Genomic DNA, 18,357 nt, shown 5'->3' on the forward strand with positions numbered 1-18,357 from the left:
TAAAAGCAGAAAATGCTGGAAATATTCAGCGGGCCAGACAACATCTCGGCCTGAAACGTTAACTCTGTTGGAGAGAAATGGGGTGCAGATGCTTCTCCCGTTAGTGCCCATGGGGGCTGCTAATGGAATGCAAACAACCTCGCCACCGGGCGTGACGCCACCAACGACTCCCGCTAAATTCGGCGGGAGTTTAGCAATGGAGCTACATCGTTGCGCCCCGATCTCCTGCGCCCAGAGATCGTGACGTTATTTCTGTGCGCATCGCCCCGTTAGCGCCCCGGCCCCTAAATTGGGTTTCGCCCCCTGAAGCAGTGCGGGGCGCAAACAGTGACTGCTTCAGGGGACACCTTCCCGGCGGCCGGCCGCTAATGGGGTAAAATTTAAAGGGGAAGTGGCTGGCTGGTGAGAAAATAACGTGCAGTTTTTGTTGCTGCTCCGGTCGCGGTTTGTTGACGGGCTTGGCACCGCAATCGCTCAGCCTGGCACTCTGCTTAAGTGTGGGGCTGATCACGCGGCACCCTCGCTCCCCAATGGTCCAGGTAGGTGGCTCCTTCTTTGGCAGAGTATGCAGCTTGGGCCTTTCCCTTTGATTGAAGGAAGAGTCCCTCGTACGCGGCAGTACTATGCGGCCCAGTGCGATAATGAATTTGTAGCCCTTTTTCTCTCCACAGATGATGCCTGACCAGCTGAGTATTTCCAACATTTTCTGTCTTCTCAGAGGCATTACTTCACCATCCAAATCCTTGCAAGCATCCAGCAGCACTCCCTGCACACTTTAACAACTTTTTAAATATATTGCACCAAGCCACTACTTCAATAAAATATAAAAAAACTTCAAAAACTGAAATCCAAACTTACCTGAAAGATGTGTGCGTGTCCCTTTAAGAAGCACTAACAGCATCTCTGTAGGGCTGCTTCACGCACAATTTTCCATGCGCATTTCAGATAGGATGAGGGAACGTCCAAAATAGCCATCGTGGCATCAAATCAGGCATTGCACACTGATTGACATCAGGATCTGCTCATTTAAATATGAGAGACCAGCGCTGTCAGTGGCAGAGCTATGGCCCTCACCAAAATGGCAGCCACCATGATCCACACTGGAAGCGGGCAGAAACGAGGCGGCAGCAAATTCTTTCAACAAACCATCCTTAATTGTTGGCACTATGACGGGGACTTTCTAGGACATTGTTGTCAAACCGATAGAAGTATCCATTAGCAGTCAAAGATCACACAAGAAATCCAAAACTGTCTTATTGACATTCTCCAAATACTAGCTGTTTCAACAGGTTTCTGAAGAAACTGTCTTTTAACTACCAAAATGGAGTCTTTGATATAAAATGGAATCTAAATAGAATGTAATTTAACACGGTTCCCCCTGAGAGGGACTACCGTCCCAGGAAAATGGTTTGGGGTTATGCCAGGGTGAGGTTGATGGGCTGAATTCCTGCCCCACCGCTCTGGGGATAGGTTGAGGAAAGTCCAGGCCATTGTGTCAAAACATTTTCTGGGAAGCGAAAAACAGTTTCCCTCTGAGCATATGGAATGCCGAAAGAGTCAAAGATGTTGAAGGGATGAGACATGTCCTGAAATACAAGAAATCCTGAAAGTCTCATGGGGAGTCTCTTGTATTTGATGTCTGCCGAATTGACCCAGTAAAAGGTGGCAAGGTAGGAAATTAATGGCAAAGCACAAGTGGTCATCTGTGAAAAGGCAGCAGCAGAAGTGATAGACAGTCCAGGATATAGAGCAGTTAGTATCTGCTATACTGTTTTTAAGATCTATGCCGAGGCAAACATCCTTCATTATTGCAGCTCGCCTGACTGCGTGAGTACTAAAAATTGAAACATAAAAGAAACTGACACCGTAGACTTAATCCACAAGCAGATGATATTTAATCTTGCATGATGTTGACAATCCCTGAAACGGGCAAAGAGATAATAAGAATCACCCCAGACAGGTGTGGATTGCTTCCAAACAGGATGAAACACATAAAACTGTTTTAGAAGTGTCATTGACCAGATTTAAACAGTAAGATCCTTTAATATCTAAGCATTTGAGCAACTACTGTATGCACTGTGTGAAGCTCAGGACCCTCAGCAGTCTATAAACAGGAGGGAGACTAAGTTTGCAGAGATGTGACTTAAAAAGCATGTGATATTGTGCACAGCTACTGACAGAGGGGACAAGAAAGGAACTGAGCCTCTGCCCTCTGAATGGAAGCATGGGCTCCACTTCCAGGGTGCTTGATTAATAATTTCTACAAGAATCCCAGTTTGTTTGATCTTCTTGAAGGGCAGCCCTGCATTTGGTATTTCCTGTGGCCATTGCTACAATAATTATGCAAGCCACTTCAAAGCAAAGATGATCATGATTGGCGTGCTGCGCATAGATTTACTTGAAGTGGAGGAGATGGTATATGTGGGGAATTGCCACTCCCTTGACCTCACCCATCTGTTGCTAGTGGCGTAATGAGGTATGCAACAGCTGGAAACAGGATTAGCTGCAGTAGTTGCCGTTGGTTGGTAAGTGTACCAGCTCATCTGCTCTTCTAGGAGTTCTTCCTTAGAATCTAATTCATTGAAACTTTTGGGCTATTGGTTCTAAAATGACACCATCATCGTCTGCACTGGCTTTCTCACAGTTGTATTGTGGAGATTGCCCACCAAGACCACCTCTGAGGTCAACACGTGTAATGCTAGCTTTGTGTTTCATGTTGTCCTCTGGGCTTGGGACCCAAACAGAACACAGTTACTGTACCCCATCGTATCTGCCTCAAAAGGTCAGATGCATCTGGCAGGTTTTACCCAGGCACTAAAAATTACGGCAGACATTCTGTCGTAGCCCATTGCTAAAAGATAGCTATTGATAAAAGATAGCAGTTGTTATTCAATTATAATTATTCCCGCAAAGTAACCAGCCCAGGAGAGTAGGAGAGAAATTGTTGCAATCCTACCAGGCTAAAAGCTTTGCTTTTTTAATAAATTGGTAATGATGGCTGCCATTAATTCAGGTTACTTCTGAATATTGTAATTGTAACCGACAGTTTGGATGCCCTCTGAGTTCACTGCTGAGAAAACTGAAGAACTTTTCATGATACTGTTGAAAGACAATTTAGTCTCAGTAGTTGAAGTCTTGAAGTATCTAACAAAGCAATACATATAGTCAGTATCTCAACCTTCATTCATATCATCTTTTGACACCCAGTTAAACATTAATAATCCCCATTGTGCAGGGCTGACTTGTCACATCTGATTCTCAGGAAGCAGTGCAACAGAAACATTGTATGAAAGGGTTTAAAAGCAGTGTGGTTATCCAGAATAAGTGATCAAAACATTGGTACCAGAAAAGATGACCAGAGATAATTGTATTTGTCTGAATGCACATAGCACGGATAATAAATGAACAAGAGGTAATAATCACATATGGATGAAAACGATATTTACCGGAAACCTGTTGGAGTTGTTTCAGCCCAATCTGTACAATTTGTTTATACTGATTAAAAGCATCAGCACCTTTTACTTAAAGAAAAAGTGGTCTCTTACATAATGCAGTAACACAATGGCCCGGATTTTGCGGTCAGCCACGAAGAGACGCCGATTGCCGCTGACCTTGAAAAAGCTGCCCACAAAGATTTAGCGGGCTCTAGAATATCTATTTCTTCAATTCTGACGTGACTTTGAATATGGCGCCACCTATAGGGGATCTGTGATATCAGCAACAGTGAAGCTATAAGGCAGGCTGATCAGCCAATCAAATTGAAGAATTCTCAGACAGCAAACCAGGAAGTAAAAAGCTCAGATTATAATTTACTTCTTAATCATTTTACAGAAAGCAAAATAAAGATTGGGACATGCACATGGGATTAAGATAAAAGCTGAAATACCATAAACTTAAAAAAGTTTATTTATTACTTTCAAAATCATGGAATTTTAAAATGTTATTCCAAGGGAATGGCACTCCAGACTTGTAAAATTAGATTTTCAGGGCAACAGAGGTTATCCAGCAGTAAATATGACTTAATACGCCATTAAAAACTCAGTCACATCTCATTCAACAATGTTTTTTAGAGTGAGAATCGAAGTTCATGTCAAATCACTGATTCTGCATCTGCGAAGACATGAACAGCACACCCTGTGGCGGAGCAGGGTATCATTGACAGCAACTTCTGGATTTCCACATTTACCTGTGCATGCGCGTATACCAGAAGTTTCTATCAGTTTTACACAGTAATGACGCCGAGTGCTGACAGTTTTGCCGTCATTACAACCACAAATTCTGGTCCATTATATCAATTAAGTTGGTGGGCATTTCTAGCACGTTCTGTTTTTATTTCAGATATGTACTTGTCAAAGTAAAGCAATAGTTTGTCAAAGATGTCAATTATAAGAATATTTGAATATTCTCTTAATTAGAGCTGAAATTACTGTCAACGATGTTATGAGATGAATATTTAAGACACTTAAAATCTGCTCTCCACTATTTTGGCGGAAGCTTGCTAAAATAGCTGAGAGAGGGGATTTGTTATGAGCACACCAAGTGTTTGTACAATAACATTGTGGATAGTAATTTGTACTCTTGTTATAGATCCTCCTATAGTAAATCGTTTATGAGTTGTAATAAGAAATATATCAAATTACATTCTGTTAAGCACTTGGAGAACAAATGAAAAGATAATTCATGTGCCTCAGTTTATTAAAAATACAAATGTGCAACATTTTGCAGCCTTTCAAAAATCAGTATTGAGTAAAGTGTGATACTTTCCTTCATCTCAGCCTTATGAGATTTTTAAATTTAGAATTATGTAAGGCCTTTCTACAGAATCATGTAGATGAGAGTAAAGTATATTCAATTTAATTTCCACATTGAAAAATTAGTAACTAGTAAACCATTTCTTGAATCCAGTTAAGGAATGTAGTGACACGGGCATAAACACCAGGTTTATTCTTCAGTCCACAGCGATCACCCCAGCTCACTACTCCATAGATCTGGTAATGTCCATCTTTCAAACAGGCCAATGGTCCTCCAGAATCACCCTGTGGCAAAATGAACAGCACTGAGTTAATCTGTTTCTCTTCTGTTGTTCCATTTTCTCCCCATCTCTGCTGTGGATGCCTCTGACTCTTGCTGGGCTACAGTTCCACAGGAACCAGCAGCTATCTTGCCACTCTTTTTGTGTCAGTCTAGAAAGTGAGGGTTAGTAGCTATTTGAACATGAACGCCATCGCTGAGCCTGCAGCTGTTCTCACTTGTCCATAAACACGCGCCTTTCAGCAGATGATACTGGGCCATGATCAGGAGGGGGAACCTTGAATTATATCCTCCTTCCAAGCCCAGGGGCATTGAGGCTAACTGTTGCACCCCAACTGCTGCTTTGGCTGAGAGCAGCTGACTCAATGCAGGACGTGGGACCTATCAAATCTGGCACCTTCTAATCTGTCCCACTTATTACCGTACCATGCAGTACTGAGGTGAGAAAAAATAAAAACATTCATAAAAAGTGCAGCATGTTAACTATGAAATGATAGTTAATAGAAGAGCTGTATTTTCCATAGTGGGCAGAGTGTGCTCATAAAATTAAAATTATGTATGAAATCTCCGGAACCAAACTAAGATGTTTATTCCACAGCTGGATCGTACTCCCAACACTGTCAAGTTTAACCTGTTTCAGAATTGGGCCTATAACTTGCAACCTAGAATCATAGCATCATAGAATAGTTACAGCACGGAAGAAGATCATTTGGCCCGTCGAGCCCGTGTCGACTCTCAGCTAGTCACACTCCCCCGCCTTTTCCCTGTAGCCCTGCAATTTTTTTTTTCCTTCAGATATTTATCCAACTCCTTTTTGAAAGATAAAATGGAGCCTGCCTCCACGACCTTGTCAGGCAGTGCATTCCAGATCTTAACCAATCGCTGCATAAAAAGTTTTTTCTTACGTCGCCTTTGGTTCTTTTGCCAATCACCGTAAAACCTTTAGAAGTAAGTCTCAAATGGTCATAGTTGTACTAATCACACAGGAACATCACTGGCAGAGGTTCAAAGGGCAGGTCCAGGAGAGCGGTGTGAAAATATAAATGGAAAATTTCATTGAGGCAGTCAGGGATGGCTTCCTCACACAACAAGCGAGACAGGCTACTAAAGCAAAGGCTGTGTTGGATTTGATGTTCAGCAATCTGCCAGGGTCGGGTTAGTGATCTGGAGGTTGAGAAGCACCTGGGATTTAGTGATCATTATTATTCGATCTGGTAGTGTTCTAAAAGGCCACCAAAGAGCTACGTGCCGCTCCACGAGGTTGGAAGAGCAGGTTTGGGAGATAAGAAAGCGCCTTATTGAAAATTAATTGGAAAACAATGCTAAAAATCAAACAGGAGGAAACATGATCATAATTAAAACTATTATACAGGGTGAGGAAAGAAAAAATTCTCTTCAGAATAAAAAGGGAAGCTTACAAAACCAAATGGTTTCATACGTAAAGATCAAGCAGATATATTTTAAAAGCCTCAAAGAAACAAATAAATAGGAGTAGGATTCATAGAAAAGGCACCTAAGGGTTGCTGAAGAAAGTATTAGAAAATGTAAGCAAAAGAGAGAACGGCACATCACAGAGTGCAGCCAAAGGCACTCAAAAATATTTTATGAATATGTTAGTCGTAGAAGGAAGGTCAAAGAACAGATGGGTCCATTAAAAGATAAATTGGGTAAAACTATTACAGATGATTAGGATATGGGAAACATATTGAACGGATTTTTCACATCAATTTTCACAAATGAGGACTGTGGGCAAATTCCAGTCAGAGAGAATGGGGCTGAGAGAGTCATAGCATATAGAGAAGTTAGTAAAGAATGTGTTACACAGAAATTAAGGATTAAACGTCCACAAAACCCCTGGATGGAATGGAATATATCCTGGAATCTTCAAGGAATTAAAAGCAGAAATTAGTGATGTTTTGGGTGATATTTTTCAGAGGTCCATAAACATTGGATGACTGGAGGATGGTAAATATGGTTTTAATATTCAGAGAAGGCGTAATGCACAAACTTGGGGCCCAATTTTCACTCCCCCATCAGGGTGGCAACACGGTGAAAATGGCAGTGCAACAGTTATCTCCCCATTCCTGCCGATGTCCGCATTTTGATGGGGGCCTTGAAATGGGCAGCCTAGACTCCAGTTATATGAAGAGCCATATATAATAAAGCTAGAATAAAGCTAGCGTTTTTTTTAAAAAGGTGTCTCATACTATTTACATTATGTATGCCTTGGAAGTACAGGAAAGCTAATGGAGCATTACATGAATCATCAAAATCATCAAATCATAGAAAAATTACGACACAGAAGGAGGCCATTCGGCCCATCGTGTCCGTGCCAGTCGAAAAAGAGCTATCCAGCCTAATCCCACTTTCCAACACTAGGTCCGTAGCCCTGTATATTACGGTTCTTTAAGTGCACATCCAAGTATTTTTTAAAGGTAATGAGGGTTTCTGCCTCTATCACCCTTTCAGGCAGTGAGTTCCAGTCCCCCACCATTCACTGGCTGAAGAAATCTTTCCTCATCTCCCCTCTAATCCTTCTACCAACTACTTTAAACCTACTTTAAATCTGGCTGATCGGACTCTGCCAGTACTATTTACTCATCTCAGAAAAAAGTGGCATCCAATACCAGAGTCTTCCATGGAATCAAAAGCAGCTGCAACACAGTGAAGCCATTGACATTCTATGAGCAAGGAGTATTGGCCTACATTGACTCGGAGAAAGTTGAAGGCACTCTTCTTCAGAATGTGATCATTAGCTGGAATGTGCCATTTCATGGTACCTTTTGTAATATGGAGCAGGCACTATTAACAAGTCTGTGCCCTCAAACTGCGTGCAATGGTTTTGCCGATTGTTATTGCCTACTAAATTGTCGATCGTTTTTTATTGTTTGTTTTCAGGATGTGGTATTACTGGAAAGGCTGCATTCATTACCTATGCCTAGCCACCCTGAAAAAGTGGTGGCCGGCCTTCTCCTTGAACCACTGCAGTCCTTATGCCAATAGTGCTCTCACAATGATGCTGGTAGAGAATTCCTGGATATTGACCCAGTGACGATAAAGAAATGGCAATATGGTGGAGAAGTTGTTCCCTGTCATGTCCATGTTCTGGGCACGGAATTCACATTGGGAGAACCAGTTTCTAGGCACGCTCTGTAGGATCCATTCCTTCCCCCCCCCCCCCCCCAACGGTAAAAACTGGACTATTAAAAATGTAAAAATCCAGAACTGCATTACAGCCTGCAAAAAGAGCTGGGCAGGAAAGGGTTAATTCATACATTGAGCCAAACAATCAGACATCATGAGAGACATTGATACAGGATATCTGCCATTGATCTAAATCACCAGATAATGGCAGCAGAAGAGAGACATTCACACCTTCAATGGTTTTCTCTCTGAAAAGATACAGGAACATTCACATATTCATTTATCTTAAGGGGGTACATTGTTAAAGAAAAGCGTACAATGGACCATGGCTCCAGAAAGGCTGATATCAGTGTAGGCTGAGCAATTTGAATACGAATGCTACGAGAAACCAACAATTAAGTCACCTTGGGAAGGTTACTTTGTAAAGGACCTCGCCTTACAGACAGGCGGTGGCCAAAGTAATCATGGACAATGACCCTAAATGAAGGACAATTAGCCATCAAGCATTCACATTTGATGCTGCCATTGTGTTAAATCTGTTTCAAGATTGCAAGTTGGTTTTTGGTATGAAGAAGACCCATTTTTGGAAGACAAAGAGCAGTGCAGGAACAGAATCGAAACAGCAACAGAAGCCAGCCAGTCTTCGGGACACAAATTGCAACCAAGGAAAGGGCCTACAGTCAACCTCAGAAGACAGCTGAGGAATTGATGATTGTATGTTTGTTCCAGCCAAATCATAGAAAGGTTTTGTGATTGGGTCTGGGTAACTTTATATGTAACAGTCAAATCGCGGATGGGTTTAACTATGTCATATTGTGCGATGCAAATGACCCTTTCCGTAGGAGCTCGTATTCTGAGGTTTGTTAGTCCCACATATAGATCTTAGTGATTTATACTAGGGAGGTAATTGTGTGTAAGCTCAATAAACAAACGAATCTTGGTTGAGCCAAAACCCTGTGCTGTGTGTGTTTTGTTCTTATAAATCCTGACGTCAAAAAACTGTGTAGCAGGGGATTAGATATTTAGAAACCCCTACGCCTGATCTCGTCCGGAAGTGCATCAGCTGCCAATCTAGCAGCCGACAGCCTTAGAGTACCCAGGGCACCGCCCTAAAAATTCATCAGGCCCCTTAAATATGCTAATCAGGGGCCGAATGCCTGTTTTAGGATCCAAGGAGTGCATGCTCTGCTTAGTTTTTCCCAGGTACTATAGCAGCCTAATCAGCGGTCCTTAAAGGAACCACTGGAGGCCGCCAAAGAACTATGTTTTTTTTAGTTTTTACTTATCTTAATGCGGAGTCAGGAGGTGCAGGAGTGCCTGTGTTCACCACCCCGCACAGGACTTACCCGCGGGCCAGCTTAGGGTCTGAGCCAGACGATATTGTGAAGGTCCCAATCGGCAAGCTGCATCGGGACGCTCTTCCTGGAAATGAGATCTGAGGCTCAACTTGGAGCGAGATGTGTTGGAGTCCAACAACTGACGTAGGACCCTGATTTTAATAGGGCTCCTGCCTGTTTCAACAACAACAACTTTCATTTATAAAGCGCCTTTAACATAGCAAAACATCCCAAGGTGCTTCACAGTAGTGATATAAGATAAAACAGATAAATTTGATACCGAGCCGCAGAAGAAGAAATTACAGCAGATGACCAAAAGCTTGGTTAAAGAGGTAGATTTTAAGGAGCGTCTTAAAGGAGGAAAGAGAGGGAGAGAGGCGGAGAGGTTTAGGGAGAGAGTTCCAGAGCTTAGGGCCCAAGCAGCTGAAGGCACGGCCACCGATGGTTGAGCAGTTATAATCAGGGATACTCAAGAGGGCAGAATTTGAGGAGCGCAGCCATCTCGTAGGGTTGTGAGGCTGAAAGAGATTGCAGAGATAGGGAGGGGCGAGGCCATGGAGGGATTTGTAAACAAGGATGAGAATTTTGAAATCGAGGTGTTGCTTAACCGGGAGCCAATGTTGGTCAGCGAGCACAGGGATGATGGGTGATTGCGCCTTGGTACGAGTTAGGCATGGGCTGCCGAGTTTTGGATGGCCTCAAGTTTACGTAGTGTAGAATGTGGGAGCCCAACCAGGAGTGCATTGGAGTAGTCAAGTCTAGAGGTAACAAAGGCATGGATGAGGGTTTCAGCAGCAGAAGAGCTGAGGCAGGGGCAGAGGTGAGCAATGTTACGGAGGTGGAAATAGGCGGTTTTAGTTATGCTGCGGATATGTGGCTGGAAGCTCATTTCAGGGTCAAATATGATGCCTAGGTTGTGAACAGTCTGGTTTAGCCTCAGATAGATGCTAGGGAGAGAGATGGCGTCAGTGGCTAGGGAACGCAGTTTGTGGCAGGGACCAAAGACAATGGCTTCAGTCTTCCCAATGTTTAATTGGAGAAAATTGTTGCTCATCCAGTACTGGATGTCAGACAAGCAGTCTGATAATTTAAAGACCATGGAGGGGTCAAGAGAAGTGGTGGAGAGGTAGAACTGGATGTCATCAGCATACATGGGGCAACTGACTCCGTGTTTCTGGATGATGTCACCAAGGGGCAGCATGTAGATGAGAAATAGGAGGGGACCAAGGACAGATCATTGGGAGACCCCAGAGGTAATGATGCGGGAGTGGGAAGAGAAGCCATCGCAGGAGATTTTCTGGCCAAGATTAGATAGATAAGAATGGAACCAGGCGAGTGCAGTCCCACCTAGCTGGACGATGGTGGAGAGGCGTTGGAGGAGGATGGAGTGGCCAACTGTGTTGAAGGCTGCAGACAGGTCCAGGAGGATGAAGGGGGATAGTTAACCTTTGTCACAGTCACAAAGTATGACATTTGTGATTTATGAGAGCCGTTTCGGTACTGTGGCAGGGGCGAAAACCAGATTGAAGGGATTCAAACACGGAGTCCTGGGAAAGATGGGCACGGATTTGGGAGGCAACAACATGTTCAAGGACTTTGGAGAGGAAAGGGAGGTTGGAAATGGGGCAATAGTTAGCAAGCAAAGTGGGGTCAAGGATTGTTTTTTTGCCGGCTAACATGGGAGCCAAACAAAGAAGTTGGGTGTTCAGCTGTTTAGTGGGAATAGGGTCAAGGGAGCAGGAAGTGGGTCTCATGGACAAGATGAGCTTGGAGAGGTCAAGAGAGGAAATCGAAGAGAAACTAGAGAAAGATGCAAGTTTAGGGCTAGGGCAGGGGGGAGCCTCAGAGGAAGTTTTGCCTGATGGGCTCGGGGAAGGATTGCCCATTGCAAGGCCCACTCAAAAATTAAAGTTGGACAGGCCTCGGTAGCTGGTACGTATGTTTTATGTTATCATTTCTGTCTGCATACCAGCCCATTTTTCAGCATGAATGGGGCAATAGGCAGACGAATATTGCACTCCCTTCCCCTCCTTTGTCTCTTGGGACCCAGCCTCACATGCAACGTTTGCTTTGAAACAATTTGATAACATGGGACTGCCTCAATATTGAATCATTTGTACTCACTGGGTTGAAGTGCTTGATTGTGAGCTGTTTTCGAGCAAATGTCAATGTTGTGGGAATAGAAGTGCTTTCTCTGCAGATATGAATCTGGATTGTAAGGAAGCTCATAAATGGCAATGGGGAGTGCAACTAATAATTTAGGAAAGTCAGCCAGTTGGTGAAAGCCCATCTGCTTTTGCAATTGCTGGTCCATGCTGAATTCAATGGCTTGGAAATTCCGGCCTCCCCCGGGTCCGTATGGAATGTGTACGGTCCCGGGAAGGCATCGCAAAAGTCAATTTTCAATGCACAATGCGCATGCGCTGAAAACCATCTTTTCCGATCTGTCAAGCTGGAGCTTGACAAATCGCACGTATCTCGGGAGCGAGGACATTTGCAAGGGCATGATTACGGTACTGACCCATATCTTGCCCAGCAAATGTCCTCAAAACTCTTGCGCCTGATAAAAGCAGGCACATAGCCAACTTTTACAGGCGTAAGAGTTTTAAAACATACAAAAATATAAATAAATTAAATTTAAAAAACATTTTATTGTTAACAACCCTGCCCACTAAGGTAAGTTTATTTTTAACCCTAATTGCAAAACTTTTTTAAAAATTGGAAAAATATATTTTTTTCTAAGGTATTAACTTTAATTTCAATTAATTTTAATTATGTGAGGTGTGTTTTTTATTTTTTATTATGGTGTTTAGTGCGTTTGTTTTTTCTCATTAACAGCAATGAGAACTCATAGATACGGAGTTCTCATTGCTATTAATGAGAAAGCTATAGAATACTGTACCTGATTGGTTGAGCACTCACACCTTCGCAGCGCAGGAAGAGAAGGCCTCCCAACGGAATCCCGCGCTCTTCCGGGACCACCAGGTACATTCATAGAAATATTTCAGGTCGGAGGCATTCGCCCGCAGGAAGCCTCTGACCGCAATTTCTGGGCCAATAATATTTCTGGTCGAGCGCATCTATCACATAAGAAGTACAGCAGTTGTCTACATCAATGCTGATTCAAGTGAAGGCCCCAGAGGATGCTGAGAAGTGGCATAGCAATTTGGAGCACTGGTTACTTTGACTTCCATCTACAGTGTGGTTGCTTTTGCTGACCTCAACTGCACATGCCTTTCCACCCCAAGTGACAAAACTCAGTGATGGTTTCTTTGCTCGACCAGTACCTCATTAAACACTGTTCCTGTCAGCTCCAGGTAGCTCTACCTTGCATGGAAGTTTCTCAGCATGGGATAATTGGTAGGCAGTTTGAGTTTCCTGTTGTCTCAGTGCGCCCTTTCTGAAATCTCCTCTTCCACATCTGCCCTGCTTTAAATATATATACACACTTTCACCTTAAAAAAATGCAATGCTCTATGCCTTGACTACTCCCAGTAGTAAAGCATTCTATGTTTTACTGGCAGGAATTACCGTGCTGCTTGATAAATCTACTCATTACTTTCAGGCATTTAACTTGATTCTTTGCTGATTTATTTTATAAGCATGCCTTTTAGTCCTACTAGAACTATGCACTTTAAGGGGCCGAAATTGCCGATAAAGCCTTTTACTGCTGGAAAGTGGCGGCCATACGGCAGTGTCGAGTGTCCGCCAATTTTTGTCAAATGGCCGCCGCTTGCGAAATTCTCCTCAGTGGTTTTTCCAGCAGTCCCCACTTCCGACCCGCTCTGCCGAACCCTCTTAAGTGCGTCATCAAAGCGCGCCCACTGATCTCCTGCCCCGCAAGCAAAATTTACCGTACAAAATCGTGTGGTCACCACGTGGTGCCCCCGACAGTTTTTTTTGTTGGTGCACTGTGTTTGCAGTGTGTGTAAAATGGCGGCGTGGTCACCATTAAAGGGGAGGGCGCACTGCTGCGGCCGCCATCTTATTTTTTTTGTCAGCTGACTGCCAGGTCGGCCCAACAAGTATGTCCCTGGGTTCGGCCAGGCTGCCAACAGGCAGCCTGGGACCCCTCTCTCGGGTGCCAGACCACTGGCCCAGCCGAAACCCTCCTTAGTGGCCCAGTGGGCCTAACTAAAATAATCGCAGAGCTTGCAGCGGCCCTCCCTTGCAAATGATGGGGAGAGACATGGTGACGCGCCAGCGTGATGACATCATCAGCACTATGCTGATGACCGACAGCGGCGGACACTCCGCCCGCCCCCACATCCGACCCTCTTATGACCGATCTTCTGCTCTCCGCTCCACTTCTGCCCCCATTATGAGCGACTTCCGCTCCGCTCGGAAAAAAAAGACAAAGAGCTGAATTTCGCGCCACGCACATCGCATCCACCGCAGCGGTGAAAACACAGGAAAAATGATAGGTATGACCCGTTTCCGGTGGAGGTGAACTTATACCCCTAAATGCCTTATCCAAATCTACTGAAAGAAAAATACTTGCATTTATATAGTGCCTTTCACGTCCAATGAAGTACTTTTTGAAAAGAAGTCACTGTTGTAATGTGGGTCATGTGGCACCGAATTGCACACAGCAAGCTCCAACAAACAGCAATGTGATAATGACCAGATAATCCTTTTTTTGTTATGTTGATTGAGCGATAAATATTGGCCAGGATACCGGGGATAACTTCCCTGCTCTTCTTCGAAATAGTGCCATGGGATATTTTACATGCAGCTGAGGCAGTAAACGCGGCCTCGGTTTAACGTTTCATCCAAAAGACAGCACCTCCGACAGTGCAGCACTTCCTCAGCACTACACTGGAGTGTCAGCCTAGATTTATATGCTCAAGTCTCTGAGCCCACCACCTTCTGACTCAGTGCCGAGGGTGTTACCAACTGAGCCACAGCTGACACTGCCGCTGCCAATCTTTTTGTGAAAAACCTCAGCCCTATGCTCCGAGTCTATGTTCTTGCAAAGTGAATAGCCCTAATTCTCCAAGTATTTTTCTCTGAACGAAGAGATCTAAGTTTCAATATCATCCTCTGTGTCCCCTCCAGAGCCGCAAAATTGATCACCAGATGTGAGCACTTCCTATCCGCTGCAGCTCTATTGAGCCAGTTTGTGTTTGAGTGCAAAGGTCATGTCTGACAATGAGGTTGTGTATGAGAGAGGGTGTAAGGTCAGAAATGACTGGGATGATCATCCGAATTTTTGCTTTAGACAGTGAGCTCTGCTGAGAGTCAGACATCTATGTTCCCCTCTGTTCAAAAGTTAATAGCAAGCCTGGCTAAACAAGAATATCACCCTCTTTGAATGGTTATAGCTTCGGGAAAACCATCAGGGGGCCAAAATTGCCCTCCGCCTCAATTGATTTGAATTGACTGAAGATTTAGCGCCAGCAGAGACAGGGCGGAGATTGGAACGATATTCGGGACATTAATTTTTTGGGAAGCCTCCTGGCGTTCTCGGGCACTGTTGGAGGCGGGAGTGGGGCGGAACACAGGCGGGAGTGGGACGGAACACAGGCGGGAGTGGGGCGGAACACAGGCGGGAGTGGGACGGAACACAGGCGGGAGTGGGGCGGAACACAGGCGGGCTCAGCTCGGCGATGATGATGTAAGCGCGATACAGATGTGCCACGCCGCGCTGACACATCACAACATCCGCTCCCATTCATTTAGAGGAGCGGGACACTGCGAGGCCTAATGAGGCCACCGTGGGCCCACTGTAATTGGCCGACAATTAAAAACAAAATGACAGCGGCGGCAGTGCACCCTCCCCTTTAAGGGCGGCTGCAGAAATCAGCCACCGGCAGCTTTGCACCCCTCAAAGCAGGGCACCGACCGGCGCTGACCGTGATCCCGTGGGGCAATTCTCCCCACTGGGCACAAAATGGGTCGGTGAGCCGGGTGGGGCGGAAAGACGGGGTGCAGCGGAAACCGCCCCGGCCTGGGGGCAATTGCGGATGGGTTGCATCCCCGCCTGCCCCGGGTGGAAAGGCCGTACGGCCCCATTACCCCTCTCAGAGGTGGTAATGGGCCTTAAAAAAAGAGGCAATTTTGGCCTCCAACAATTTCTATAAAAATAAAGTTTAACAAGCACATTCCAGATTTTAACAAAAGGCTAACAGGCCTTATCAGCAGTTTATGAATAAGAGGAAAGCATATATAGGTAGTAATAATACAGTTCAAAAGCACGTTACAAAACTTAACATTCCTTAGCAGTTTACATGGCACTGTTTTTGCTATGATTTTCACTAAGAAACGCGATACCCCTAAATAACTAGAGATACTTAAAAATCATTAGAATCCTGCCACATCCAGTCATGAATGGTGGTGGACAATTAAACAACTAACGGGAGGAGGAGGCTCCATGAATATCACCATCCTCAATGATGGCAGAGACCAGCACACAAGTGCAAAAGTCAAGGCTGAAGCATTTACAACTATCTTCAGCCAGAGGTGCCGATTGGTGATCCATATCAGCCTCCTCCTAAAGTCCCCACTTAAACAGTAGCCAGTCTTCAGCCAATTTGATTTTTGCTCCACATGATACTAAGAAAGGGCTGAGCGCACTGCATACAGCAAAGGCTATGGGCCCCGACAACATCCCAGCTGTCGTGCTGAAGACTTGTGCTCCAGAACTAGCCGCAACTCTAGCCAAGCTGATCCAATACAACGACAACTCTGGCATCGATCCGACAATGTGGAAAACTGCCCAGGTATGTCCTGTCCACAAAAATCAGGACAAATCCAATCTGGACAATTATCGTCCCATCATACTACTCTCAATCATTTGCAAAGTGATGGAAGGTGTCATTGACAGTGCTATCAAGCGGCACTTACTCACCAATACCCTGCTCACTGATGCTCAGTTTGGGTTCCATCAGAAGCACTCGGCTCCAGACCTCATGACAGCCTTGGTCCAAACATGGACAAAACAGCTGAATTCCAGAGGTGAGGTGAGAGTGACTGCCCTTGACCACGAGGCAGCATTTGACCGAGTGTGGCATCAATGAGCTCTAGTCAATGGGAATCAGGGGGGAAACTCTCCACTGGCTGGAGTCATACCTAGCATAAAAGAAGATGATTGTGGTTGTTGGAGGTCAATCATTTGGACTTTCAGAAGGCGTTCGACAAGGTCCTACACAAGAGATTGATGTGCAAAGTTAGAGCACATAGGATTGGGGGTAGTGTACTGACATAGATTGAGAACTGGTCGTCAGACAGGAAGCAAAGAGTAGGAGTAAATGGGTACTTTTCAGAATGGCAGGCAGTGACTAGTGGGGTACCGCAAGGTTCTGTGCTGGGGCCCCAGCTGTTTACACTGTACATTAATGATTTAGATGAGGGGATTAAATGTAGTATCTCCAAATTTGCGGATGACACTAAGTTGGGTGGCAGTGTGAGCTGCGAGGAGGATGCTGTGAGGCTGCAGAGCGACTTGGATAGGTTAGGTGAGTGGGCAAATGCATGGCAGATGAAGTATAATGTGGATAAATGTGAGGTTATCCACTTTGGTGGTAAAAACAGAGAGACAGACTATTATCTGAATGGTGACAGATTAGGAAAAGGGGAGGTGCAAAGAGACCTGGGTGTCATGGTACATCAGTCATTGAAGGTTGGCATGCAGGTGCAGCAGGCGGTTAAGAAAGCAAATGGCATGTTGGACTTCATAGCAAGGGGATTTGAGTACAGGGGCAGGGAGGTGTTGCTACAGTTGTACAGGGCCTTGGTGAGGCCACACCTGGAGTATTGTGTACAGTTTTGGTCTCCTAACTTGAGGAAGGACATTCTTGCTATTGAGGGAGTGCAGCGAAGGTTCACCAGACTGATTCCCGGGATGGCGGGACTGACCTATCAAGAAAGACTGGATCAACTGGGCTTGTATTCACTGGAGTTCAGAAGAATGAGAGGGGACCTCATAGAAACATTTAAAATTCTGACGGGGTTAGACAGGTTAGATGCAGGAAGAATGTTCCCAATGTTGGGGAAGTCCAGAACCAGAGGTCACAGTCTAAGGATAAGGGGTAAGCCATTTAGGACCGAGATGCGGAGGAACTTCTTCACCCAGAGAGTGGTGAACCTGTGGAATTCTCTACCACAGAAAGTTGTTGAGGCCAATTCACTAAATATATTCAAAAATGAGTTAGATGAGGTCCTTACTACTAGGGGGATCAAGGGGTATGGCGAGAAAGCAGGAATGGGGTACTGAAGTTGAATGTTCAGCCATGAACTCATTGAATGGCGGTGCAGGCTAGAAGGACCGAATGGCCTACTCCTGCACCTATTTTCTATGTTTCTATGTTTCTATCACAGCTCCAGGTCATCGCTGCAGGAGTTCCTTAGGGCCATGTCCTAGGCCCAAGGTCATTGATGAAGCAGCTGATTCATCAATGACCTTCCCTCCATCCTAAAGTCAGATGTAGGGTTGTTTGCTGATGATTGCACAGTGTTCAGTTCCATTCTCAACTCCTCAGAAAATGAAGCAGTCCATGCCTGCATGCAGCAAGACCTGGATGACATTCAGGCTTGGGTTGATAAGTGGCAGGTTACATTCACACCACACAAGCAATGACCATCTCCAACAAGCGAGAGTCTAACCACTTACCGTTGATATTCAACGGCATTACCATCGCTGAGTCCCCCACCATCAACATCCTGGGAGTCACCATAGACCAGAAACTTAACTGGATCAGCCACATAAATACTGTGGCAACAAGAGCAGGCCAGAATCTGGGTATTCTGCGACAAGTGTCTCACCTCTTGACTCCATAAAGCCTTCCACCAGCTACAAGACACAAGTCAGGAGTGTGATGGAATAGTTTCCACTTGCCTGGATGAG

The 18,357-nt window shown here is 44.9% G+C and overlaps 2 protein-coding genes across 2 annotated transcripts in view; one reads left to right on the forward strand and one right to left on the reverse strand.

The window, feature by feature from the left end:
- Positions 1 to 18,357, forward strand: part of nrap (nebulin-related anchoring protein) — a 220,693-nt gene that overhangs the window by 140,172 nt on the left and 62,164 nt on the right. The gene's annotated exons all lie outside the window — the stretch shown is intronic.
- The window catches only part of LOC139260425 (hyaluronan-binding protein 2-like), a 69,127-nt gene continuing 55,650 nt past the window's right edge, over positions 4,881 to 18,357 (reverse strand). The window contains exon 13 of the mRNA XM_070876990.1: positions 4,881 to 5,036. Coding sequence (XP_070733091.1) covers positions 4,881 to 5,036 — 156 coding nt within the window. The remainder of the gene's footprint in view (positions 5,037 to 18,357) is intronic.

Source organism: Pristiophorus japonicus, chromosome 3, assembly GCF_044704955.1.
Source record: "Pristiophorus japonicus isolate sPriJap1 chromosome 3, sPriJap1.hap1, whole genome shotgun sequence".
NCBI classification, from domain to species: Eukaryota; Metazoa; Chordata; class Chondrichthyes; family Pristiophoridae; genus Pristiophorus; species Pristiophorus japonicus.